At 41.7% G+C, this 27,545-nt stretch overlaps 1 protein-coding gene across 1 annotated transcript in view; it reads left to right on the forward strand.

The window, feature by feature from the left end:
* Positions 1-27,545, forward strand: part of LOC117562891 (calcium-binding mitochondrial carrier protein Aralar2) — a 50,069-nt gene that overhangs the window by 14,332 nt on the left and 8,192 nt on the right. Inside the window, exons 6-15 of the mRNA XM_034240842.1 lie at positions 328-467; positions 5,355-5,501; positions 7,498-7,636; positions 12,438-12,531; positions 13,606-13,690; positions 16,012-16,096; positions 17,301-17,459; positions 19,729-19,781; positions 20,086-20,166; positions 25,569-25,709. Of these exons, the coding sequence (XP_034096733.1) occupies positions 328-467; positions 5,355-5,501; positions 7,498-7,636; positions 12,438-12,531; positions 13,606-13,690; positions 16,012-16,096; positions 17,301-17,459; positions 19,729-19,781; positions 20,086-20,166; positions 25,569-25,709 (1,124 nt within the window). The remainder of the gene's footprint in view (positions 1-327; positions 468-5,354; positions 5,502-7,497; positions 7,637-12,437; positions 12,532-13,605; positions 13,691-16,011; positions 16,097-17,300; positions 17,460-19,728; positions 19,782-20,085; positions 20,167-25,568; positions 25,710-27,545) is intronic.

Consider the following 27,545-nt stretch of genomic DNA (forward strand, 5'->3'; position numbering starts at 1 on the left):
GGTCTATACGTTACATACATAAACACAGTTAATCAGTGGTAGCTTTTAACTACATAAAAGATTCAAGTACTGTAATTGTTTTAACTACAATTTTGAAGTACTACTTGAGTGCATGTTATGTAACTTATATAAGAGCTGCAGCGTTAAGACATTAACATAATTGCCAACTATTTTTTTACTAACGATTTTTGATTGACAGAACAAAACACTTAAAGTCCCCTGATGTAAATGGACAGTTTTCAGATATGGAAATAGGGCTGTCAAATGCTACTTTTCATCAGTGGATTGTTATTAAAGCAGCATATTTTCTCTTTTTGTCTGTCTCAGAGGATGTGAAGGAGGTCTTCAGCCAGACCACCATCCACCAGCACATCCCCTTTAACTGGGACTGTGATTTCATCCGGATGCACTTTGGCAGCGAGAGGGCGAAGCGGCTCAGCTATGGAGAGTTCACCCAGTTTCTCCTGGTAGGTTTCATGTTGATCACCTGCTCTCCTCAATGCTCACATGACCTTCTTTTACCCACCCTGATGACATGAAATCCCATTCTTTGCTTTTCCTCTTCCTGTGTCTTCTGTCTGTTTAGTTATGCTCACTGCCTTGTGACCAATAAATAATAGTCAACAAATCTCATGACAAGCCCTTGAATTGAATTGAAAATGTATAAATAGATATAGTGTACATAGATATTGGTCCTTGAAACTGGTAGAAGAATGGTTCTCATATTTAAAGGTCTTAGGTGTTATAACGATAATTCAACTTGATCTGTCCCTCAAACGATGCCATTTTGGGTCGTTACATTTGAGGGAATTGGAGCCTTTTAAAAAATCCTTGAATTTGATGTTCAAAAAGATATTAGAAACCTGAAATCAGTTTCAACCAATGAACGTGACTGTAAACATGGCCTTATCCCCATATATTGTTTTTACAATCATGTCATCTAACTTTAATGTTGGATATGTGTCTAACCTTGGCCAGACACCCCAGTTTTTCCCAACTCCTCTCAAACACAGTACTCCATATTGAGCAGATTAGTCATTAATGAAACACTGAGGTTATATATTTGGGACATTTTTGGCATTTGTTTTTCATTAACTGACGTACACCTAGCATTACTTCTACTCTTAAGCAGGTAGAGACGCAGTTCTACCTCCATAAATAGTAAAGCTTGAATATTCCTAGTGTATTTGTGGTGTGTGAGCCATTTTCCAATAAGATGTCTAGACTTAAATCAGGCCTAAGCAGAGAGAGGTGCTGGTGGGGGGGGGGAAAGAGCGCCTGAGCAGTGCCAAGTTTGCATCCACACTCACCATGTATCTGAATGAGCTTTTTATATTACACTTAACTTAGACCAGATGGCTTACACACAGTGGGCAGCAGCACAAGGATATTGGGACATTGTTATGTGTTTGCGTATTTGTGCATGCATGTGTGTCTTTACATACGTGTGGTTCTGCATGTTTACCTTACTTATCTCCTTACCATAGTGTGAGCACGCATGCTTTGTGCATCTGTGTTTATGTCGATGTTTGTGAGGTTTTCTGTGTGTGTGTGTTTGTGTGTGCGTGCATACAAGTCTGTGGTGCTGTGGCCAGTAGACGCTGTACTTTGCATTGACAGCGTGCCCAGTCCCCCCCCACTCCTCCCCCAGTCAGTCACTCAGTGGTTTACAGCTCCTCACAGCAGCAAGCCTGCAGCCAGTTGCACTCATTGCTCAATATGAAATTCACATTTTCTGCTCTCTGTATTTGATAATATCTCACAGCTTTTGATTTATACCTTAATGAATCAAGAAGTCGATATTCAATTGAAATGTCAAGCTATTTCATATTCAACACTGCATTTATTTCAAGTACATATCGTACTGCTTTTCATTTTTTACTTGCTTCAAAAAAAATATAATATGGTATATATTTTATTTTGATGCATTCATGTTTTTTTTTACAGTAATATCATTGTGATAACTGACTGCAATTACAGTATTCTGCACAGGTGAAATGCAGGTATTGGCTGACTCAGTGTTATCAGTGACTCCAGTGATTGATGACAGGGCAATTAGGAAAATTGATTCTGGTTCAACATTTCCTGAACCAGAATTTAAATCTGTGCAATTACAACATACTTTGTGATTGCACTAATACCTGCCGCTGTTATGATACTTTTGTAAAAGCATTTGTAAATGTCAGCTGGGAAGAAGAATCCTGTGTAGCTATAAAAGTTGTAGAGTTGTGAAAACCAACACACCATATTCTGAATATTTGACAGGGTTTTCTTTCACGCAGCTTTCCCCCCATAAGAATGTTCCCATCCTTTATTTCCTCCTCATCCTGCCATACATGCATGTGTTTATTGTGTTTTTCTGCCATTGTAACCACGCCACTGCCAGATGCTCACAAAATGGGATTATCGGGGAAAACGTTTGCGCCGCATATTTCTCACAAGGGCTCTCTCTAGCCAATTACTGTCTTGATGGAAGCCAGAGATTCTCACCAATTACATGCATTTTTCCCATCTCACGCGTGGACGCCGGCCAAGGCTTAGCTCGCACTGTCAGCGTGGTGTTGTCTCTGGCAATGATATTACCGTTGTCCAGAGAAGTGGCACATAGTAGCCCATATTATAAATCCTGGCAAGTAAAGGGCATGATTTACACGGAGGGGACTCCACATGTCCCACTTCTTTCCTAAGCACTAAAAAAAAAAAAAAGGGAATTGTTGGCATTGCTCACATTTTAAAAGTCCCAATTATATGTTTGACTCTCGCAAGAATCAGTGGCAGCCCTTAACATCACTAGAGGACTCACTGGCACATGTAAATGGGCAGTTGTGCTTCTCCTTGTATAGTTTGAGCCCTGTGCTGATGACAAGTACATATTAGAAAAGAGATATATATACAACCCTGCTCCACTCATATCTATTTTTTTAAGTTTTGATGGGAGACGGAAAGTATCGCAGCCATTGAAAACAAACGGAGATGGCCTGTCATGTGTTTTTATTCTCATCCAAGGACAATTAAAGTGACTGCAAATGCCTCAGCGGTCTCTGGTAGGCTGTCCTAAGCCCAGAGCTTTATGTCTCCTGCCTCTCAAATAAAAACCATGTCCCTGAAACTCTCAAGCTAAGGTTTTAAGAGGCTGAAACTATAAACCGCTCCTTCCCTGGACCACAGTTGTTTTGTTGCTCTGTGTGGTTGGTGTGTGGCTTTTCAGACTTTTGACTTGTCCAGAGAAACAAGATTTCATTTTTTTCCCCTCTCATTTACAGATGGAAACAAAGATAAATGCTTACCCTTATTTTTGCATGCAAGCAGAACATTTTCATTTTATTTTTTTGTTTTGCTTTTAATTCCAATATTCAGATCTCCTCTTCCAATCCTCCTCCCAGTTTATTCCAAAGCAAAGTGTTTTGACCTACTCGCAACCGACCGGAGAAGTGAGTCACGACTCTCAGGATGCTGACACCAAAACATCTCACCTTATTTATCTCGAGAGTGTTTACATGTGTCAATCTCTCTTCGTTTCCTCGCCTTCCACTTACTTATACACTCTGCTGAGCCCCTGCTGTGCTCATAGGTGATACTGACACATGGCTGCTACATTTGCTGTTTTGCAAATCTTGGCTCTTTTGTTGCGATGTCTATTCTTACTCCCCTCCGGTCTCCACTCAGCTTTGTGTAAATGTCACTCTTCCCCAGTCGTTTCTTTTGGGTGCCGCAAATGTAGAGTTCGATCAGTTATGCTGTCAGTGAAATATCACTGAAATTCAACACAACAATAAGTCATAGCCTCATAGGGTTTTTTGTTGTGGAAATACCACTTTTTATAGTTCCTTTTATAACAAAAACATTTGAACCAATCAATTGAATAATGCCATGAATGTTCAAGATGTAATCCTCCTTTCAGCACTTTCGTCCGACGTGTGTGGCTCTCCATTATTCTAGGACAAATGTATAATAATAGTTTATTCTGAACTGAATTATTAAGTTACTTAATGTACTGCCGGTACTTACTTTGAGAAATGTCATTTATATTTTTATTTGAAAGTTTCTGCATTTACTCAAATGTTGACATAATTCATTCTTGTTATATATATTCCTATTAGATGTATATATTTTTTTGTTTTAAGACATTTTGGACAAGTGTGTTTTATAAAATCAGTCAATATAACGTAATACTTCAGTGGAAATTAGACTTTTTAAATAGAGAGATATTCATAGTTTTTCACAATTATTCAATACATAATTTGGTCTATAAAATACCAGAAAAAAAGAGAAATTTCAATTTCTAATTTTGTTGACATTCAAATGGCTTGCTTTATCCATACATCAGTCACTACTACAGAACAAAAAGAAAAGCCACAAACCCTCATCTTTGAGAAGCTAAAAACAGTGGATCTATTCATTTCTGTTAATTTTCCGTCAATTAAATAATTTACCATATTCATTTCAGCTCTACATATATGTGGGGAATTAAGGGAAGCTCTTGCATGAATGTTTCTGTTGACTGAACACAATACGTCTTTAAAATAAATTAAGCTTAAATCTGACATTTAATTGGTCAAAGAAAACTCATAAATAACAATTGAAGAAAAATAACTTTGGACATTTCTGCCTCATTGATTTTTGGAGTAAAGCTTATGACACGTAGGAAGTGAGTCAACAGCCAAAGCGACTAGTTTTAGCTCGCTGCTCCTAAGCTTACGGCTTGAGCTTTTTCCAATGACTCGTTGTAGATTATTATTGTTCTGATATCCCAGTCTTCAGCTGTAACCAAGTTATTTGTTGTGAGATGGAGGAAGCATTGGTGGTTTGTTTGCAGCCTCTCTCTGTAGACTTGTGGTTGCAGGTACTGATAATGGCTGCTAATTTCAAAGGCCTTATGGGATGTGTCCCCACCGCAGCCTGCTGTTGTCCCCATGGACCTTTGTGTGTGTTTGCAAGAAGACAGACAAAGTGAGCAGTTGGGTGATTAGCTGTCTTACCTGTGTGTGCACGTCTGTGTGAGTGTGTATGTTTGTACGTTTTCCCTCAAGTGGGTTTAATGGGGATTTGGGGAGGGTGTGAAAAGCCCAAGCGACACCTCACAGTAGGCGAGCCGCTGTGGGGAGAGGAGGCGAGCGTGAAGCCCGGCCAAACACTGGTTCCCCCGTAACTGAGAGGGGGAGACGGCACCAGGGGGCCCATCATAGCAAAACGCTGTGTTTTTACACAAACGTGTTTATATGAGTGAGTTTATGTGGATTTTTAATTTATGAAGGCATCTTTAAGAGGTGTATGACCCACATATGTGTCCAATAATACGAGTTAACTCCTATGATCTAACTTCCCTCCACTCTTCTCCACACGCCCTTCCGCAGGAGATGCAGCTGGAACATGCGCGGCAGGCTTTCATCCAGCGGGACCAGGATCACAGCGGCTCCATCTCGGCCCTGGACTTCAGGGACATCATGGTCACCATCCGGCCACACATCCTCACATCCTTCGTGGAGCAATGCCTCGTGGCGGTGGGTTTTTGTTTGGCTCTGCGGATCTCTTCCATTTGTTGTAGCGTCGTCCACACCTGGGAGTAATGATACTTAAGAGAATATTGTACAAATTGTGGGTTTTGGATTTAGCAGCACCTAATTGATTCATTACTGCAAGACTGTCATCGTTTAATTGAACTTTGTAGCTGTGTTGCTACAGGTACCTCTATATTCATCATGTGTTGTGATATCATATAATTCCTATGTTTGCATACAAATGTTTGTATGACAAAAAGTAAAACGATGCACACTTCATACACAAACACAATGTTTACATGTGCTTCCACATACTTCATAAGCGATGTTTGCCACTGATGTAGTTGCTAATGCCAGCTAGGAAGGAAAGAGACCTAACATTACTCTATTCTCCTTAAAAGGGTAAAAGGCAAGACTGTTTTTTTTTCCATCTCACGACCTCGTTCTTGTCTTTTTCTGTATTCCCTGCATTCGTTTCTTTCTCTCACACCCCCACAACCAAACACTGTGGCTTTCTCTTTCCCTCCAGCTGTCCATCTCTCGTTTCTTCGTCTTCCTCTTCTACCTTTTTCTGTCACCTCTCATCCGTCCTCTCTTTTTTTCCCCCCTCCCTTCATTTCTTCTCCTTCTCAAACCGCCCCTCTTTCTCTCCCTCACTCCCCCGTGTCTCTGTCTCACTCCCAACGTGTCATTAAGTCTAACCTCTCTGGCAGTGTCAAAGCCGAGCAGGCCAGCTGAATGGGAAGAGAGAGACCGAGATAGACGGAGACTGCAGCGCCGCAGTCCATCATCTGTGTGTGTGTGCGGGAGCAGCTGTGCACGTGCACTCTTATTTGTTTTGAACTCTGAGATGTTTGTCTTTTATTTTATTTCTGTCTTGTCTTTTCTTTGTGTGTGTTTGTGTTTGTGTTGCACGCGTGTGAGTCTGTGTCCATGTCTTGCCCCATTTCATAAACACCTTGTAGACTCTGTCATTTTCTCCACTGTGTTTACCTCACCGACCAGACATCTTGGTGTGCTGTTAGTAAACTCACACACACACACACACACACACACACACACACACACACACACACACACACACGCGCCCTCACACACATATCAAAAAACCCATAAACACTGCAGACACATTAAAGGTGGTATTATGGCAGAACAGAAACAGTGCAGGCAACCTTTAATTCACTCGCAAAACATGGCAAATGAGCGCCACACTCTTTCACCCAAACATTTTTCTCCTCTGCCCCTCTGTAAAAGACTTTGAGTTGGATATCGTGGGAAGATCCATGTCTATAGGCTCATAGATATGAACAGATACAAAAGTGTATCTCTGTTAAGGCAGTTTCGCCCGAGCCAGAGCTTCCCCCCTTGTTTCAAACTCAGTGAGCTGCAAGCAACCTTCCCAGTGTGTCTGTAAAGCAAACAGTGCCATCTAGTGAAAGGAAGCTCTACGTTTCCCCCTCAAGAGCTGCAAAGCCTCAAGGCTCATCAGATACTTTGGCTTAAGTTAACAAAACTGGCCACAGCATTTATGAAATGTACTCAAAATCACATTTGTATACAGGCAGCTTTTCGAGCTGCTCCTCTACGAGTTTGAGAGCCTGATTTGATAAAGATGAGATGCTGCTTCACATAAAAGAGTGTGTGTGCAGTCTGGAATGTCCTCTAAAGGCCAGCGTCTATTTTTGATCCTTTACCTTTATCACTTCCTCCACCTCATAAAGAAAGTTAATTAAAGTCTTCGAGAGCGTTCGTTGTGTGATGGAAAAAGTAGTGGTTGATGCATGTTTACTTCTCCCTGTGGAGCGTCGGTAAGGAGGGACGTTGATTAACCACCGGCATTCATCAAGATTTCCTTTTTGTGATGTGTGATGTTTTTATTCCGTCTTAGTATCTAATTTAAAATGTCAAAATGCATATGTTCTGTTTGGACTGCAGTGTGTTTGTGTATTTGGATAAGAACTTCTAGCATGTTAAAATGCTTGTCTCCACCCTTGTTTAGGTTGCGGGTGGCACCACATCTCACCAGGTCAGCTTCTCCTACTTCAACGGATTCAACTCTCTTCTCAACAACATGGAGCTGATCAGGAAGGTCTTCAGCACTCTGGCTGGCCACCGCAAAGATGTGGAAGTCACCAAAGGTACACAGGGAGGAAAAGTCATACACTAAATGTATTTATACTAAAAGACACACACTCACAAAGGAAATGTGTGGCACAAAGTGGTCCTGCACTACAGGGAGTATTATATGTGTTTCTCCAGATATTGTATTTACGTCTGTGTGCTCTGAGGGTGGAAACTTGTTTTTGTTTGGTTTTCTTGCTTCCCGGTGGCATTTAAATGGGCATGCTGGATGTGACCGTGCACACGTACTGCATACACACAATCCCTGATGGAGCCTGTCTTGTCTATTAGACATTCTGGCACTGATCTGAGGACTGCTCTTTTTGTCCTGGCATGCTTTTTGGTTTTTAATGAGATTTTTGATTCTTAAAAAAAAAGAAAGAAAATCATTGCCTTACTTTTTGATGATGAGGTGTGTTGTCTCAACCTGTAGATCAATGTGCACATTAGAGAGTTCAAACCATTTTGAAACTCTATAATTTAAATTACTGTAGTGCAAAGATGTAAAGCTACAAGGTGATGAAAAGGAAGTATTATTATATATTCATCCAACAGCCTTTGTCTTTTTTTTAAAAGACATTTTCTCAATTCTTCTTCGTCTCCCATGGTTAGTCTCTTTAAATCCTTATCTCGCTCACTTGCTTGCCCCACTTGCTGTCTCTCATTCCTTTCCTCAGTACTTGGCAGGAAGCCAAGTCAGCTCTCTCTGTCTCTCCACCTTTCCCAGTCTCTTTCCTTCTGACTCCCTCTCTCCTTCTCTGGCCGTCCATTATGACCTCTCTCCACATTGCCCAGAGCCTCGAGTGCAGCCTTATGATGCTATCTGCAGTCTTATCAGGGGTGTGGACTGTAGCCGACCCAGACCAAGAGCCCATGCGCTCCCCAGGCTGTTCCCACCATGGGTACACCGAGGTTGGGCTTGGCTCGACCCGCGGTGGCCCGTAGCCAGCCAGACCTCCACACAGCCACCACCCTCCACTCCCCGAGTCATTAAGGCCTCCTCTGGGGACTGCAAGTGCTCGGCTTCATGTACCACTGGCCGGCCGACAAACACATACTGAACACACACACCCGCATGTATCCAGTGTGTGTGTATTTGTAACACACCATTTGAAACATTTCTTGCATACACACGAGAATTCAGATGCATTAACACAGTCAAGCATGCACACATGTGTAATAATCCTGATTGATTCCGCATGTGCAACCAGGCCACTGTTTTGCCTTGGGTACGCCATTACAGTGAGTGTACACGTTTGTGAGTGTTTGTGTGGGTACGTGCACAGAAGACTTTTAGAGAACGCACCTTTTTTTTTTAGCTAGCAGTGTACACCACAAGGCAATTCATGACTGTGCATCTTTTTTAAGTTAAAACAAATGTGTGTGTTGAATGAAGACACATTATGTGAGCCATTCACATCTTAACAATTCAGTGGTTGTTTCCAAATATCTTAGAAAATGCATTTTGTGTTCCCTGAGAATGACGTCTTAACTTTGGTTATCCCTCACTTTTTGTCTAGAGCCACCTTGATTTTGAAATGTGTGGTTTTGAGTCGAATGTCTCAACAACAATTGAATAGATTGCTCAGAAATCTAGCGAAACATTCATGTTCCCTGATGATTCATTCAAACAGCTTTGGTGATCTCATGACTTTGCATCTAAAGACTTGATTATAGAAAAACGGGTCCAATAATTGTTGATGACTAAATATCTGCAAAACAATTTCCATTCCTCAATTTCCAAGCCTCAACCGTACTTTGGTGCCAACAAATGAATATTAGCACACTACTATGCTAGAAGTAAGACAGCAAACATTATTAACACCATATCTGCTAACATCATTGTGAGAATGTGAGCATTACGCTGAAGCTTCAGCATAACCTCACACATTTGATAGCATGGCTGTAGATCAAAACAATTAAATAATTTAAGACGCACATGTAATAGCAATTTACAGTTGGTCCTTTTTTTTTTTTTTTTTCCACAAGCACCAAAAGGATGTTAAGATGGTAGTTTATGTTGAACAATTATGTGATATCTAGCTTCTTAATTGTTCTTTTGGAGGTGTCAGTATCAGTTTAGACATTTCAGCAGCTATGTACAGAGCAAAACTGATTTATGATCTGTGTCCTGCTACACAGGTTAATCTTTAGCTTAGATATCAATTATCAAGGAACTGTGAAGTTGAGACAGTTATGAGGGACTTTGCCTTTCCTTTTAATACACCATGAAATGGACCACTTCACAGAGAGGCAGGTAATCATATAATATGGTCAGAGGATAGTCAAGTGTGTGTGTGTGTACATGTGTGTATTGGTGACTACAGGCTACAGGTAGACAGGTTATCAGCATTGTGATCTGTGATCACCGCAGACAGACTTCTGTCTACGTCTGAGTGTGTGTGAGAGAGAGTTTATTCTTGTGTAAGTATGCTCTCTCACATGCTTGCATTACCTGCATATACCCATGGATATGTGTGTGTATGTGTGTGTGAGAGACAGAGAGCATGCCTCAGAGGTAAGCTGAGCCTCGGCGGGTGAATGGCTCCAGTGTAGGACGACTTTGTCACAACCCCAGCCTGCTGCTCTTTGAATAAAGCAGGTCAAACAATGCTGACTCCTCCACTGTAAGCCAGCCTACAGTCAACCTGTTCTTTATTCCACTGACAATACACCAGGTCTTAAGTTACGCCATACTAAAGCTGCCTCAGAAGAACTCTGCGTTGCCATACTTTCAGTTTTCTTTTTCTTATGATACATTTAACATGCTTTGACACTTCAGCCATTAAAGTTTCAACAAAGTCACACACGGTAAAGTACAAAAAGTGAAGTCTAAAACTGGTATAAGCGATAAGTCCCAGATAACAATTCCTTTATGAATGTTTCCTCTAGTGATGGGAGTGAAAAGAACATCACGAAATGCAGCTTTTTACCGCGGGGCATGAACTAGTGTTCATTATGTAACTTGCCATTCATCTGCGTTTAGATGGAAATACCTGTCATGGCTTTACAAGTAGCTAGCCTGTCTTTTGCTGGTTAACACAGAAATGCAATGATATTGAATTAAAGGTACAGAACAAAGAATATTAATGTATCTTGAATTGGATTTTATTTTAGCAGTATTTCCCATCCCAGCTGTAACTTTCCAAATTCCCACTCTGTCATCATATTTTGGTGCATTGTTTGTAACATGATATTGATTGATGATTTTGAGTTAATGAGGCTAATGGAAATATGAATCGGATGAGAACAAAAGAGATGTCAGTCAGAGGAAACTGATTTTCTTTGTGAAAACAGATTGTGTGTAGGTGATTCATTCAGCTCAGCACTACTTATTAACTTAGTTTCATGATGAAATGGCAGTTTGACATGTAACTACTATAGCAGTTGGGAAAATATAGCATGTCAAAGACAAAGAAAAATGTAAGTTTTAAAAGCAGAAGGCATTGTTTGATGCTTTTGCAACAGGTTGTTGTCTGTGGACTGCAGTTTATTGCATTACACAATTATTTTTGCCCCAGGCCTACTGTCCTTACTGCCTTTTTAAAGCCTTGACAAACCAACCAAAGTCGTTAAATTGATGTCAAGTTCCTTTGCCATGCTCCTAATATTATGGAAATAGGAAATGACAGTTTATTGAGGAGAAGCAATACATATTCTGTCCTTGTTATAAAATGGGTCAAACATGTTCTCAGTGAGATCTGGGCTCCACTCAGGCTGTTCCTCTATTCTGTTTGTAATTGTCATGGACTGAATCCCACAGCTCAGCCAAAGAGTTGATTGTTTGCCTTTGTTACGTCTAATTTTTATTGCTCTTTGCTGGTGATGTAGCCATGTTGGCTCCATCAGGGCATGACCTGGCATGCACTGGGGCAGTTTGAAGCCAGATTTGCAGCAGGCTTTTCGGCACCTCTAATCTATGTCTGGAAAAAGGCCAAATGCCTTGAGTTGAAAGAATAGTATGTGACATTTCCAAATTATAATATCTATTGTGTATATTTTGTTGAGTTGCGTACTTTCATTATAACAAACTTGTCCAACAATTTTCCAACCTAGAGAAATCCATCATTCTAATCACATCACGGTAACTGTCTGTCATGTGTTTGTCTTCAATGATGACGTTTCTCCTTATTGCGTCAGTGTTGTGGTCGTCTGCCAGAAGCTGTCATTAGTCAGACTTTTTATCCAGTTTCATCAACATATTTACAGCATACTTTTGTAGACCTTTGTCTTTTTTAACTATATATTCACACCATATAAAGGATCCAAGGTCTTATGGATATTTTACCCTTGTAATGTAATAGTGAGATTGGAACTGAGGCTCTGGAGTCACCTGTGATTTGACATCGCTGCACCAGTGTCCCTGAGCTTTGAGCTTGTATCTGATACATTCAGAAGGTGCTCAGAGTTTGCGGTTTCTCCACATTGAAAGGAGGCAGTCAAAGTTGCTCAGGGATCTGATCCTGATGCTCCCTTTGTGCCTCGCTGTGGACGTCCCCAGACCCAGAACACACTGGATGAATTATACATATCCCATCTGGCCTGGGAATACCTGGGGATCCCCCAGGCTGAGCTAGAGGATGTAGCTGAGGAGAAAAAAAAGCCTGGCTGTTGAAACATCTGCTGAGTGCACTGCCAACATGAACTGGCAATGATTTAGAATTGAGATATTTGTATTTTATTAATATATTACTTTTATTCCCTGTTTTTATTTTCTATCTGAGTGGTTATCTGTAACATACTGTAATCAGTATCTTAAAGTGTGGTGCTGTTGTTTTTTGTAAAAATGTAAAAAATAAATGTTCTCTTTCTTTGCAGAGGAGTTTATTGTGGCAGCTCAGAGGTTCGGTCAGGTGACACCCATGGAGGTCAACATCCTCTTTCAGCTGGCTGACCTGTCAGATCCTAGAGGGTAACACACACACACCTACACACATACACACATATCTTTAAAGAGGCACACACAACAAGTATACTAGCTTTGATTTAATACCTCCATTTTGATAATGTATCCGTGGTATAACTTCCTTTTTCTATTTAATGTAGTCTAGGGATGGATAATACAATCTCTGAGGAAATAATCATAAGTAGTGTGTATATGAAGGCCAAGCAAATATGTGCATTTAATCTATGTTTTACTCACAACTGAATTCATACTTAAGTCATTAAATGTTTTACTCAGTCAGTCGGGGAGTTGTAAGTCTATCCCGCTCTTTCCCCCCATGGCGCACCTTTAGCCCCGGGGTCGATACCTCAGAGAGACAAGCGCTTTCTTCCTTCTCAAACTCCTCTGCCAAGGATCAAAAGAATCAGACATGACTACATCAGTGCCAGAGAATCCTCTTTCAGTCCAAAACTAATCCAAACTCCCATTTATTTAAGAAAAAAGGGCAATCCAGGCCCTATGATCCGTGGCACACAACAACTGTATGCGTTTCACATTCCCTCACTTCCTTTGCGTCTGCCTCGCGGCCCAACCAGTGCACTCATAATTCCTAACCCCGGCCTGAGACACCACCTGATTATTATTTCTGGGCAATGGGATACTTTAATAGCCCTCTCCACTCCCCTTGATTGGAGATGCGAGAGATAATAGCCCCAATATTCAGACGAGAGGGGTGGGAGCGGATTTTGGCGGTCCCGGTTCCCTCAGCCTGGGAAATCTGGGATCGCCAGTGAGAAATGCAATGGAAAGACTAGGAAAGGCAGCAGTATTACATCCAAAGGTTAAATATCTTTGTTATACTTGGGAGTCGTCAGTTCCTATAGATCAGTTGCCTAGCTCAATCATGCCAAGCACAGGCGTAGATTTTTGAATGCCACAATGTTTTCAATGATGGCAAAGTATCCGAGTAACTTCAGACTGACAGTTAGCGTTGCCAAAGGTCATGGACATGGTGATGTATCGGGAAATAATGTATTCCTCTGAGAGTTTTTACAACCTCTGAAAGTTACTTGAAACCTCTCCTCTCCCTCTCCTCATCAGACGTGTTGGTTTAGTGGACATTGAGCAGATCGCTCCGCTGGAGGAAGGCGCCCTGCCCTACAACTTGGCCGAGGTCCAGAGACAGGTACAGCATATGAAGACTTGTTGATGTGTTTGGTTTCCTCTTCCACAAGGGCAGCTCTTTTTTGCGTCTCAATACATTCTCTGGGGCTAGATGTCACCATGCAGATTTGTAATTAATGATAATGATATCTCCTGTTCACTCGTAATGAATCCCTCCTGTGTTTGATGCCAAAAATACACAATTCATTCATTGAGATATTAAAGACTTGCGTGTATGTAAATAAAACACTGTAAACACAAATGCAAACAACTTTTGTCAGATGTAGAGCAGTAAGTTTGCCCCCAAAACCTGTCAGTACTGCTTATTTTCAAAAGTTCATAACAAGGTTTGGACCAAGTTGTCTCCACGTAACTTTCCATCATAGACTTACAGAGGATTTTTTTAGGAGAGAAAACTCTTCTAAACCTCTCCTTGACATGTGGTTGATGTCTTACAACAGAAACCAGACACAACTCATAAATCCAGAGAGATAAAGTCAAGCAGATCCATCCTCGAGGCCTAATCATTCTCTAAAATCCTTTACAGTGCAAAAATAATAGACGTGCAGAGACTTTGCAGCAGCTGACAAGAGCAATTTGTAATGAAGAGGAGGAAGGGGGACGTACGGACATCCAGACAGATGAGCAGAGTTTGACTGTTTTCCTTCCCGGTCTGAGTTTTGATGCCTGGTGGGTTCCAGCTCTACAGTGAATGCTTGGCCAGGCCATATTGGAGCAGGCGGGGGCCAAAGGGGAGAACGCAAAGGGGCCCAGCACTACACAGACGCCAGTCCCACCACAATGAGCCACTTTAGGCCCTTGTGGTTTGGCCTCAGGGGCTGGCCGCCAGCTAGCTGGAGCTCTCTCTCCTCATCCTTAGTTCTCTCCATTTCCTTTTTTGATCTACTTCTCTCTCCCTCTAACTTATTTCTCTACATGTTTGTCGGTATGCATTTTCTCTCTGTTAACTTGTTCCCTCCTTCTCCCTCAAACATCCAGTGTTTCTCTCCAGTCCTCCCTCTGCAGACAGCGCTGAGCAGGACGGTAGATGTGGAGAAGGTTGTGTTTCAAGAATACATTTTGGCAGGAAGAAACCTCTGCGAATGAATTGTAAGAGGGGGTGGGAGTTCAGTCTGACAGGTGGACCTGTTCTATAGACTCCCATCCCCCTCACACTCACACACACATACATACTTACAACTCTCCCCCCCCCCTCTCCCCAGGGTCGAGACCCGGGCAGAGCAGACAAGGCAACAGGTACCTCAGGTGGAGGGGGAGCGTGGCTAATGTTACTGTGTGGCTAATGCTGGCTATTAACACTCTTCTGCTCATGATGGTGATGATAACAAGGGTGAACTAAGATCACTTTGATTTGATTTACATGCCTTCACACAACAGTCTAGACCAGTTCTTAGTTAAGCATGGGGAATTCTCTGAGACTGGCAACTGATTAACCGATGGTATAAGCTTTGCATATATTTGAACTTAGGTAGAGTAAAGAGTATGTTTATTGGAAAAAAGTCATTATAAACTGATTTTTGAAAGATTTTTCTGAAGTATTATAACATCTGAAATATATTATACTCGGCCAGGACAGAGAAAGCTATCTAAAACTAAGACTTAATATTTCTGTATTTCTCAAGATACATAACAGATATTCAAGTGCACAAGTGGACCCATTTTAATTTCATTAATGGTATCTTGTACTTTCCAATTTGACTAACTGACGATTTGAAATATAATAATAATTTACCTGTGCAGGGATTTTTGTCACTTTCTTTAGTTATTTGATCTAATCCTGAAATTATTTGTTTATTAGCCGATTAGTATGTCCAAAACATAAATCTACAATTTGAATATGGTCTTGTTTTGCTTTCAGAGTTATCAAGAGTCATAAGGACGTCCTCTCAAGTTATGAGAAGTAATGATTGGTATTCATTTCACAATTTTCTGGCATCACATAATCTTTATTTGTGTATTTGTGCACTCTCACTTATCAAAAAACACATGCTTACTCATATATTCAACACGCTTTATACTCTTACTTGTCTGCAGGGTTGTATTAATTGACCATTTTACTGTTTTAAATGTCCATCATGAAAATAGGAAATGCTCTCTAACACTTTAGAGCAGGTGTGACCACTGATTGATTAAATAGCCTCTCATTTAGCCTGCAGGGTGGTGGAATCAGATCTGTGGCGTCCAATGTCTTGTAAGAGAAAGTATTGGAGTGCATTTGGATTGGTGGAGAAAAATTCATGTCTAAAACAGTGTCATGTCTCTCTGTTATTAAATCATGGTGTCTTCTGTCTCCCCTGTCTCCCCCCCCCGCTGTGTGAGCAGCAGTTGGGCGGTGACGTCTCCCGGCCCATCCTCACCCAGGTGGCCGAGTCGGCCTACAGGTTCTCCCTTGGCTCTGTGGCAGGGGGTAAGAGTCACGCCCCATTGGCTCCCTGCATACCTTCACCCCACCTACCTGCTTGCGTGTCTGCCTGCCCCCCCCCCTCTTCGCCCTCTGCTGTCCTCATAAGAAAAGGGTGAGAGAGAGAGAGAGAGAGAGAACAATGGCCCCTCTATTGCCCTTCCCCTTGCTTACAAGAGCAACGGTTGCTGCCCTGCTTCTCTCTCTATCTCTTTCCCGCCCTTCACCATCCTCTCTCCCGTCCCTCGGCTCTCTGGGAAAACCCTTCTGTGTGGATTCTATTGTACCTCTGTGAGTGATCAGAGGGAGGTGAGGGTGGGGGTGACGGGTGGTGCCTAGGCCTTGTGTTTGGCTTCAGACTCCCCACTGTTTTCTACTCCTCCCTCCCTTCATTCCTCCTCCTTCTATCCCAAGGGAGACAGCTTAATAAGGAGGTACGGGTCCGCCATCCCTTCTTCTGCCTCGGCCTCTCTCTAATTAAGTCTGTCGCCTTGGGTCGGTTCTTTTTGTTTGTGTCCGTCTGAAGGGCCAAAGACACTGGAAATCAAAACACTTCCACGTCTTTCTTAACCCCAACCCCACAGACTTCCCCTTCCTCCTCCGCCTTTACCTCCTCTTCCTTTTTAAAGGGTCAACACACCCGAATTACAAAGACATATGTTCTCACCTCTCTCCAATTGTCTTGAGCAGAGTTACCTGCTTTTTGTTTGTTTTCCACCCCATTGTAAGCCAGTAATCTGAAATGTGTTTGTAATGCTCACAGCGACTCTATTACTTCTTTCTATACGGTTCGAACAAGAATTCAAACTGAAGCTTTAACTGCACACATTTCTCATGAACTGCTATTTTCAACATAATGAATGCCTTCTGTTCATGATTTGGTTTATGTTTTTATTGAATTCATTTGATCTACACTTCTAATTGCACTTCAAACAGGTCATTCTTCAATGTAGGCTTAAAGTTATTATCATTAAACACAATATGAGCCTAACAACATTCTCTTCTCTTTACTCGTACTCAACTATCTCTGTAGCATCCTTAAACTTCTCTATATTACTGTTGGAAAACACAAGAAAGTAAGGGGGGGATACAATTGTAGATAAACCGATGGTGTCGATCATAACTGTGTGAACAAATCACCTGTGTGAATACATGTATTAAGAATAAACAACATGACCAATATCAATAACCATGTTCTATTCCTCTGTAGCTGTGGGGGCCACAGCAGTGTACCCCATTGATCTGGTGAAGACTCGCATGCAGAACCAGAGGGGCAGCGGCTCCCTGGTGGGAGAGCTCATGTACAAGAACAGCTTCGACTGCTTCAGGAAGGTGGTGCGCTACGAGGGCCTCTTCGGCCTTTACCGAGGTTAGTATGCATGTGTAATGTCAAATATAGGCATACTGTAAAATGTTGTTGCAAACTAGTTGATAGCGTCTTTAAGGACTCCATGCATCATCCATCTTGCATTTTAAATAAGCCAGGTTTATTATTTAAGCACATCATTTCCCATTTCCCATGCAAACCTGCACAGGCAATGTACTCCTTCTTGAGCCCATAAAATACAATGGTTTTAGTGGAAATGCATTTAGGAAGTAGTGACCGTACTGCAGTTGTGAGTTTGTAAAAGGATGTTTGGATATAGTTTAGCTGTTGTTAAATGGGACCCTTGTTTACTTTATTTGATCAAGGAGTTTGACTTTTTTAGATGCTTTGTTCCTCTTGGAGCGATCGTGTAAAAAAGATACCGACTATCTTAAAGATTGAAACGTGACACGCGGGGAGTAATCGATTTTCTGATAATATTTTATAAGGTACATAATTCATTTAGGTACCATTTAAAATAAATCCATCCAAAATGTGTATATACACGCAGCTTTTCAGGAAAATCAACCCACAGGTAGTCAAATCTACAAAACAGGTTTTTAAGGAGAGCTGAGATGTGAGAGAAGAAAGAAGAAGTAGAGGGGACAATAAATGTGGAGGGGAGAAGAAAAGTGTAGGGTGGACAGGAGGCTGTATGAGTTCACCTCTCTGCTGACCTGTCTCCTTTGAAGTGATTACCGGCTGGCTGAGGACTTTCAGAGCAGGACAAAGAACGTCACACGCAAGGCCACATACCTTTAGGCATGTGTCAAGATGTGGTGATGTCGCATGTCTGGACTTACACACTTGTGCACAGACACTGAACACAAGTATGTAGGCATGCACACACGGACATGCAGGTACTGCTACATTTAGGTACGCACATACCAGGGCACGACATCCCTAATGACTACCTGCCCTGTCTGTAGGAGCCGGGGTTAGGGTGTCTGTGTCCGTATTGTTGGGGTCGGATTGAAGAAAGATTGAAAAAAGAAAAGTCCCCAGGAACGGTGGCGGGGCCTTTTTTTAAATCCCATGGTTCTGATTGACAGCACCGGGCTCCCGAGAGGAAACTTGAATGCTTGAATATCTGTGGGAAATACAAAGGCCATGAAGGGTGGAAAGGCTTCACAGACGCAGAGACAGACAGGTCTGGCTCCAGAGAGATGGCCAGACGGGGATCCTGACAGCCAAACTGTAGTTATGTACCTAAAGTGCCTTTACTGAAAAACTCTGCTTAGCTAAAGAATGTGGAATCAGCAGGGCAACATTGGCACAAAACTAATGTCACATTTCATTAACAAATGAGAAATAGGAGCATTATTTTATGATTTAGCCAAAAATAAATTAGCTGTATTTTCTCATTTCCTAACATGTGTGTGTCTTTATTCTGTGCTGAAAGTGTGTCGGCATTTGGGGAAAACATTTATATAACTTTTTCATTTTTCATGAGGTCCAGGCATTAGGTCTTTGTGCCAAGCCAAATTGACTATATGATTATGTGTGTGTGGCCTCGCAGCAAAACTACTGTAGAATATCAACTGTGTTTGTAACTGAGGAAGTGTGTGTGTGTGTGTGTGTGTGTGTGTGTGTGTGTGTGTGTGTTGTGTGTGTGTGTGTGTGTGTGTGTGTGTGTGTGTGTGTGTGTGGGTGTGTGTGTGTGTGTGTGTGTGTGTGTGTGTGTGTGTGTGTGTGTGTGTGTGTGTGTGTGTGTGTGTGTGTGTGTGTGTGTGTGTGTGTGTGTGTGTGTGTGTGTGTGTGTGTGTGTGTGTGTGTGTGTGTGTGTGTGTGTGTGTGTGTGTGTGTGTGTGTGTGTGTGTGTGTGTGTGTGTGTGTGTGTGTGTGTGTGTGTGTGTGTGTGTGTGCCTTGCCTTTGGGCTGGGTAGGGGGCCAAGTTTCATTGTGCTCCGTTGTGATTATTTTGTTTATTTTTACCCTGCTCTGGGTTGTAATTGAGGTCTGCGTAAACTTTTGGTCGGTTTGTTTTATACTCTGCCCTTTTTTCCTATTCTGGGAAGCAGTTTCTCTCTCTCTTCCTCCTCTCTTCCCCCCCTTCTTCCTCTCTCTCTTGTTGCTACTCTGATGTCCCCACACTCCACATCAATAGATTTCATTAGCGTCTGCAGGATCTTGCAGGGTCGGACGCATGCAGCGGGAAGCCACACATCATGTGGAGTGTGTGGAAGTGGCATATGTATATGTATGTGTGCGAGTGAGTGGGGGTACCACAGCACTCTTTTTTTCTAATCATCTCCTCGTTTTCTAATGATAGGTCTCGTACCACAGCTACTGGGTGTGGCGCCCGAGAAAGCCATAAAGCTCACAGTAAGTCACTGCGAAAGTACACAGACACACAAATGCACATTTACACACAGAGATATCCATGAGGTGCTTTCATTGCTCTTAACTTACATGATGCTATAGATACTACACATACACACAGACAAATGAAAAATGAAAAGAAAAAAAGAGCAAAAGATGAACTGTATTGTATAGTGCAACATTATTATATCCAGTCATTTTTCTGCATTTCCAGGTTCTCATTAACACAATGTATATCTACTGTACATTTATACCATGTTCTACCATACCCGTTTGAAAATCTCTTGCCTGACCTTTGTGTTTTTAGGTGAATGACTTTGTGCGAGGAAAGACTCGACAGAAAGACGGCACCATCCCGCTGGCAGCTGAGATCATGGCTGGTGGATTTGTAAGTTAACTTAATGTGTTACAAGTAAAGTGTAGAACTAGTGGTGAGTCCAACTATTTCGTTTTCTTAAACAGTGTGTGTGATTTTTTTTTATACAAAAAGCCTAATAAGATCTCAAACGTACATCAAGTACATACTATTTCCAGTAACATATAACAATAATCAAACACCTGATGTTACAGTGGCTTACATATCCCACAATGCAATATGGCAACGAGGATGCCTTCGAGACAGGTTTGCATTTTCTATCATTCTTGCTATCAGGTGTTTGCAGGAAGTGACAGCTCAGCTTCCGAAAACTGTAGATTTTAAGTATGTCAAACAAAGTACACGTATTGTGTATAAAGTGCACCGTAAGCGATTTTGGACACAGCATAAAAAAGTGATAATAACCCAACTTTTAAAAAAGGCGTTAAAAAGCCTTCATTATTTGTTGCATTCGGTTGCTCTCAGTACTTATTAAGAATGATTTTTTTATATTTGAAAGCTGACCATACCTAACATACTGTTATGCAATTATGGTGTGATTTCTGAATGACTAAAACAGCAGTGCAGAGTTTCTTGATTGAGTGAGGGTGTCATAACATCTTAAAGCCACAGTTAGGGACTCAGTTCTTCACTTAGTTTCCCAGAACCCAAATCTCTCCTTAAACCTCTATAAGACTGTTGTCAGTGTGAATATGGCCTGAAATATTCAGCATATTTGCAACAGTGTGCAAGTAATTTTCTCAAATACAGTCAGCATTACATATTTCAGATTTCACCTTCTTTTCCATAAAAGCCAAAACATGACGCCTCTCTCTCTCACCCTCTTCATTACCCTGGCTCCTCAAGTGCACTGTACTGATATTATCTGGCACAGTACACAGACAGTATATACAGTACCAAGACAGCATACATCTCTTAACTATGTTTACGGGTTTTCTGAGTGCCGCCTCTTTGACAGTTGAGCAGACAGACACGGAGCTGTTTGGAGTCCAGGAGTCTCTGTTTGTTGATGGAAAGTAGAGAGATCACACATGAAAGGGCAAATGCTTATACTGTACATGCTCGCGTATGTGTGCATGTATGACAAACAGAAGAGTATACAGGTGCGCACACACACACACACACACACACACACACACACACACACACACACACACACACACACACACACACACACACACACACACACACACACACACACCTACACGGAGGAGATGAAGATTGACAGCGGCTGCTACCTGAGACCTCTACCAGTCTGTTACCTGCTCCCCTCCCATCATAGGTTTTGATCACTGAGCTGTCACAGACTACCCCCAACACACACACACACACACACACACACACACACACACACACACACACACACACACACACACACACACACACACACACACACACACACACACACACGCACACGTGCACACACACACACACTAAGGCTGGCAGCTTTAGCCTGAGCAAATGAAAGAAGGTCTTTCACTCAACCCTCTTTTGATGCTGATCACTAAAGCAAAGTATTTCAGGATACACAAGTCATTATGGGTTTAGCTCCACTCAGGCACATTCAATTGACCTTATTAGTTCTAAAAATATGTTTTGAATAATGTTTTAGCACACTAGATTTGCTGTAAATTTTGTTTTTTATGTGAACGATTTTAGATTGTGACAAAAATGAAAAAGTGTAGCAGCAACCACAGGAAAGTTAATTTACTGAAGAAATGTTCTGCGCTGTACTGGGTGTGAAAAGTAGTGGTTCCCTATTCTATACAAACCCATATGGATTCAGGAGCAAAACAAAAACAGATGCAGAGGAGAGGATAAATGTAGAGGAGAGGAGTGTGGATGGATGGATTTTTCCTCTTTTCCTCAGTGAGCCGTCGTGACAGCTCCTTTCATCCTGGCTGAGGCCCCGGTGTTAGTGCTGGCACTGCACTCTGCCTGCCACTTTATCTTACACACACACACACACACACACACACACACACACACACACACACACACACACACACACACACACACACACACACACACCACACACACACACGCACAGATATGTCGAACCCTCCTGAACCCTGTTTTAGTGAGGCTCCAGCCACAGCACATGAAATCTGTTTATATCATTTGGTAGCTGTGAAAGTGTTGCTTTGGACCACAGTGTCAGCCTCAGGTCCACAGTCTATAAAGCAAGGGACAGAGACAGGAAGAAGGAAGAACAGTGGGAAAACAATGTGAAATGTTCACTTTCTGTGCCGTAAACTTCTCTTGAGGCGTCTTTGTGTCCTCCTTTATCAATGATCCTCATCTTTCGTCTTCTCTTGCCTTTTTAAATGTCTTCTAAAGGAGATAGTTTAACCCAAAAATAAAAATACATATTCTTCCTCTTTCCTGTAATAGTGCTATTTAGTGTGAGTTGGAAGATGGAAATATCAGCCATAGAGATGTTTGCCTTCTTTCAAATATAATAGAACTAGATTGCTCTTGGCTTGTGATGTGTAAAAAATACTTGGAAAACCTCAACAGTAATGTCTCTTTCCAGGAATCATGACCCGGTTACTGAAGATTATTCAAAGACGTTGCAGTTTCATGTAGGAACTATTTTCTTTCTACCAAACTACACCCGTCACTGAGTGCGCCTCTTGCCCATTAGTAGATGCATGCTTCCTTCTCCATTTCTATATTCTTTGCGGGTATAGATAGCTAGAAAAATACAACTCCAACTTGAATATGTATTTTAGATTTTTGGTTGTTCTGTCCCCTTTAAACATGCTCCTGTCCTCTTCTCACCTCTCTCTCTCTCCTGCTCCCTCCTCTGTCCCTCTCTAAACCTGTGGCTCAGCACCATTAAGCCGCAGTGCTGGGTTGCCAGTTTCTAATGATTATTTGGTAAGAACGGCATGCCCCGTTGACTGAGCTGGCGGGATGCTTATCTGGCAGTTACTGGCCTGCATTTTAGGACTTAAGTTTCACAAAATACTTACTGGGTCATTGCTGAGAGAGGGAACAGGGTGAGCCTGAGAGTCAAAATACAATAATACTTTGTTCGTGTTTGTTGTGAGTGTAGCACAGTTTGCATGGCTGGTTTAAGTCTTTGTAATGAGTTTCTTATTCAGGCCTGATGTGCCTTATGAACATTATCAAAGAATCTTATACACACACCAAGACCTGCACATATAAGTACTGACCAATAAGGGTGGTCAGTACAAATGAAGTGTTATTCATGGAGTGATGTAGGGAGTTTTTGGCGTGTGAATGTCTCGTGCGGTGGTTCTTGAAACTTTCCTCAGCTCTTGGTAGGAGCTGTGGTGCGTGCATAAGGTGCTGACGTCCCAGGTTTCTAAGGATCACCTTGCCTTGTAATTACCTGGGAATCATCAGAGAGCAGCCGACGCTGTCACTCCATAATCACAACCCTCAACCTCTCTGCCTCCTCCTCGACCTTCCCTCACTTCTGTTGTTTGGACTACACCTCTGTCTTGTTTCTGTCTCACCCTCTTTTTCTCTCTCATTAGCCCACTTTGTTTATTTGTCTCATCCTCTATTCGTCCCGGACGCTCAAACGTTTTTGGAGGGGTGTTCCACAGTAAAGTAGGAACGTGCAGTTGAAGTGCAGAGAAAGCTTTGCACTGTCACTCCTTTTTCTCTCATGTTGTCGGGTCTAATTGTCAGCGCGTCTCTCTGAACAATGTTGTTGTTTACTCTCCTCGACTAAACAACATCTCCATCTCCAGACTCATTAGTATCCAATTGAAGCAGCCAACACTGCTCGAGGCTGAAGCCAATAGCCTCTTGATGTTCACGCTATTAGCCAGCACGTAATCAAGGAGTTTATTTCCATAAAACAACTCATAAAGAGTTAGCTGTGAGATGTAGCAGCTTTATAGCGGCAGCCCTCCTGCTATTCACAGCCTATACTGTGTGTTATTTAGAAAACACACCTTCAATGAGACTATTATGATATGTGTGTCTCCCTCCTCCCTCTCCTCTATTAGGCAATATATGGTAACACTTAAAACTGAGGGAAATTGAAAAAAATTGGCCCATGTTGCAGATTTGGAGCTTGATGGCTTCCCGTAAGGCAGGAGGCGACAGGCACAATCCATCATTCATAACTGACTGAAGGAGGGGGGGAAAGGAGCGAAACGACAACAAACAGACTGTTTAAGACAGAAATGGCACCATGGCAACCGATTGCTATCTAATTGCAATGTGCCGCCGTTTTGCGTGTAGCTACCGTAACCACTGGCAACCGTAGCAAGAGAGAGACAACATTAGAGAAGATGAGAGAGATCGTTTGAGGGGCGGTCAAAGCAAGAAGAAGGGAGAGAAAAAACAAAAAAGGACATTCAAAACGAAAAAGAGAGACCGTTAAAGGAAGGCACAGAAGTCAGAAAAAGCCCTCAATATGAATCTTCAAACGGTGTAAACACTTCTCAGTATGGAGAAGCATTCTGGAAATGCCGTCATGTTGCCCGACTAGACGCAGTTAACCATTCGTCTCGCCGCAACTGTACCTCCGCAGCTACCTCTTATACTTAAAAAGCCCCGCCGACCTGAAATGCACACACACACACACACACACACACACACACACACACACACACACACACACACACACACACACACACACACACACACACACACACACACACCAGTCTGAACACGCCGCAGTATTGTTGCCCTCACAAGTACAGGTTTGGAGAACGGTGAGAGGTTAGAGGGAAGGAGAGAAGTCAGAGTCCCCGCAGGGCCTGAGTGATGAAGACAAACAGCTGACAGGCTCCTCTGCATCAGCTGGATTTCCCGCTCCTCTCCTCCTTTTCTCTGCATTTGTTTTGCAGCTGGTTGCTGAGGTGGCACTATTAAGTTGCATCACTTAATGCAATTCAAGCAATACAAAAATATATCTGGATTTTGTTAAAAAATTCAATCGAAATGTTTAAATGAACACAACAACACACTTGAAATCTCATTTTAAAGACAGACATAATTGGGTGTTGTTTGCTGCAGCCATTATATTAAAGGCAGTTTTCAGTTTTCACTTATATATATTTTTTATTTCATTTCTTTATTGATTTTCACTCCAACTCTCTTTCTAGGATCATTGCTATACATCCACAATAAAACGTTTGTACGTATGTGAATAGATATGGATGTATGGTAGTATATATACACTATACTTGTATGTCGGATATGTGTGTGTGTGTATGTATGTATCTCTAGTTATATTATTCAGTTTGCTTCAGGCCCCCCCAGCATTTTCTCATTGTCTGTGCCTTGCTTTGTAAAACAATCCTTATGTCCGTATAGGAGACAATGTTTTTGTTTTCAGCTGTCGTGTTTCATGTTTGACTTAAGTCTCCAATCCATTGTCTCCTCTTTTACGTTTATTTATTGTTTTATTTGTGTTCCATCAGGCTGGCGGCTCCCAGGTGATCTTCACCAACCCTCTGGAGATTGTAAAGATCCGTCTGCAGGTGGCAGGAGAGATCACCACGGGGCCGAGGGTCAGCGCCCTGTCCGTCATCAGAGACCTCGGCTTCTTTGGACTTTACAAGGTGAGAAACATGGCAGGGGTCAGAGGTGCACATGTCTGAGCCACAAGTCGTTCTTCGAGTAGCTTTTTCCACCCCTGCTACAGTATGTTGATGTTATCTGCTTGTATTTTACCAGAATATGCAGAGTTTTAACATGCAAATGCAATTCAACTGCTATTAAATATAAAATGAAGAGATATGTAAAGTGCAAATGAAAGGGCCGTTTTTATACAACTTTTCTGAAAGTATAAATATCTGTATTTTACACAAGAAATTAGACTTTTCATACTTTGTTTTGTACTTATTTGTAATGTAATCTGTAGAATGAAGAGCAGCATAATCCCTGAAGGCAGCTAACTTGAAATGCTACAGACTACATACTGGGAAAGTTATACCTGAAGTATTTTGTTCAGTAGTTCTATTTTGCTGGAGTCACAGTAGGATCAATAAGTGCTGTTACATATTTCTGTGAATTTAGAAATGCACAAAAACAACGTTTCCTCCGCTCCTCTCCAAGGAAAAATTCCCCGTCATAACTTTAACCTTCCATGATGGTTTCATGCCAATCTGTCCTCCTGCATTAAAACCCACAAAAACAATATTTAATTTAGTCTCTTAATTACCAATATATGTAAGCATGTACCTCATTTATTTCAGAATACAACTGTTAGGGTATTCATTTTGAAAAGCAATCAATAGGCTGAAGAGATGTACCCGTCTGGCCAATACAACATATGGTTATGAGGTTATTAGACATTGTTTTCTTTGATGTAATAGACATAACTTCAAATTGTAACTCTCATTTATCTTTAATGGAGTCGTGCAGGAAGCCCAGAGCCATGTTTCCTGGATCACAGTTAGATTTGTTGTGACTAGATTAATTAGACGTCCAGTATCCATTCTATTGTATTTTCATCAGCCTCACAATTTCACAGCAATCCATTATTTCTCATTACTGTTATGACTAAATCATATGTGATATTGCTAGGAACTCTAACACAATTATACGTTACTTCCCCCCACATCAGCCACAATTTAAATCAACAATTCCATGTGGTCTTCTGTTCAAGAACAAGAAAAGACACCATTTATGCTAAAAGCTGTATTTAACCTTAATTGCCATAATTGATATTTTTCAATGGCACAGGGTTTAAAATTACAGTGCACTGTTTGACCTTATTAGAGTTTTATGATATTATGCACCCAACGTAAGGCAAGCATGAAAGATTGTAGTTCATAAGGTGCTAATATAAAAATGATTTTGCGTCGGTGTGTTTTAAAGACTATTTTCTGCATTTTATAATTATGATTCTTATAATAATCATGACTTCTAACAGCTGTAAGGTACACAGACACTTAGTGGATTTGTATGCTTCCAGTTGGACATAAGAGCTATGGGAATCAATGAATGAGCTGTGGCTAATGCTAACATTAGTAGTTTAACTAGAGAGACAAGGACATTAGCCCTGAGGGTAAAGCAGAGCATGTCTAATTAAATTAGACAAATAAGTCCTAATGGAGCACTGCAGGGGACGTTCCTCTTTAACTGTAAACACAATCAACTGTGAAAATGTCAATCTCATACCTGTGGTTGTATTCATTTGCAAGTAAGATGATGGCATGTGTTTTGTCAAAAAAGTAGTAAACTATTTTTCAATAAAGATCTAGCCTTCCTAGGAAAGGACAAGTTTACCTAGTCTGGTAATTATTATCTTCACTGTCAATTTCAACAAGGCTGCAACTCAGACCCGGCACCAGAACAAATCTACAGAGAGGGCATATGATTTTCATGGGAGGGCACACAAAACCGCCATGTGCTGCGGCCAGTGGCGGCGCCAGAGATTTTATTTTAGGGGT

Source organism: Gymnodraco acuticeps, unplaced genomic scaffold (genome assembly GCF_902827175.1).
Source record: "Gymnodraco acuticeps unplaced genomic scaffold, fGymAcu1.1, whole genome shotgun sequence".
In the NCBI taxonomy this organism is placed as follows: Eukaryota; Metazoa; Chordata; class Actinopteri; order Perciformes; family Bathydraconidae; genus Gymnodraco; species Gymnodraco acuticeps.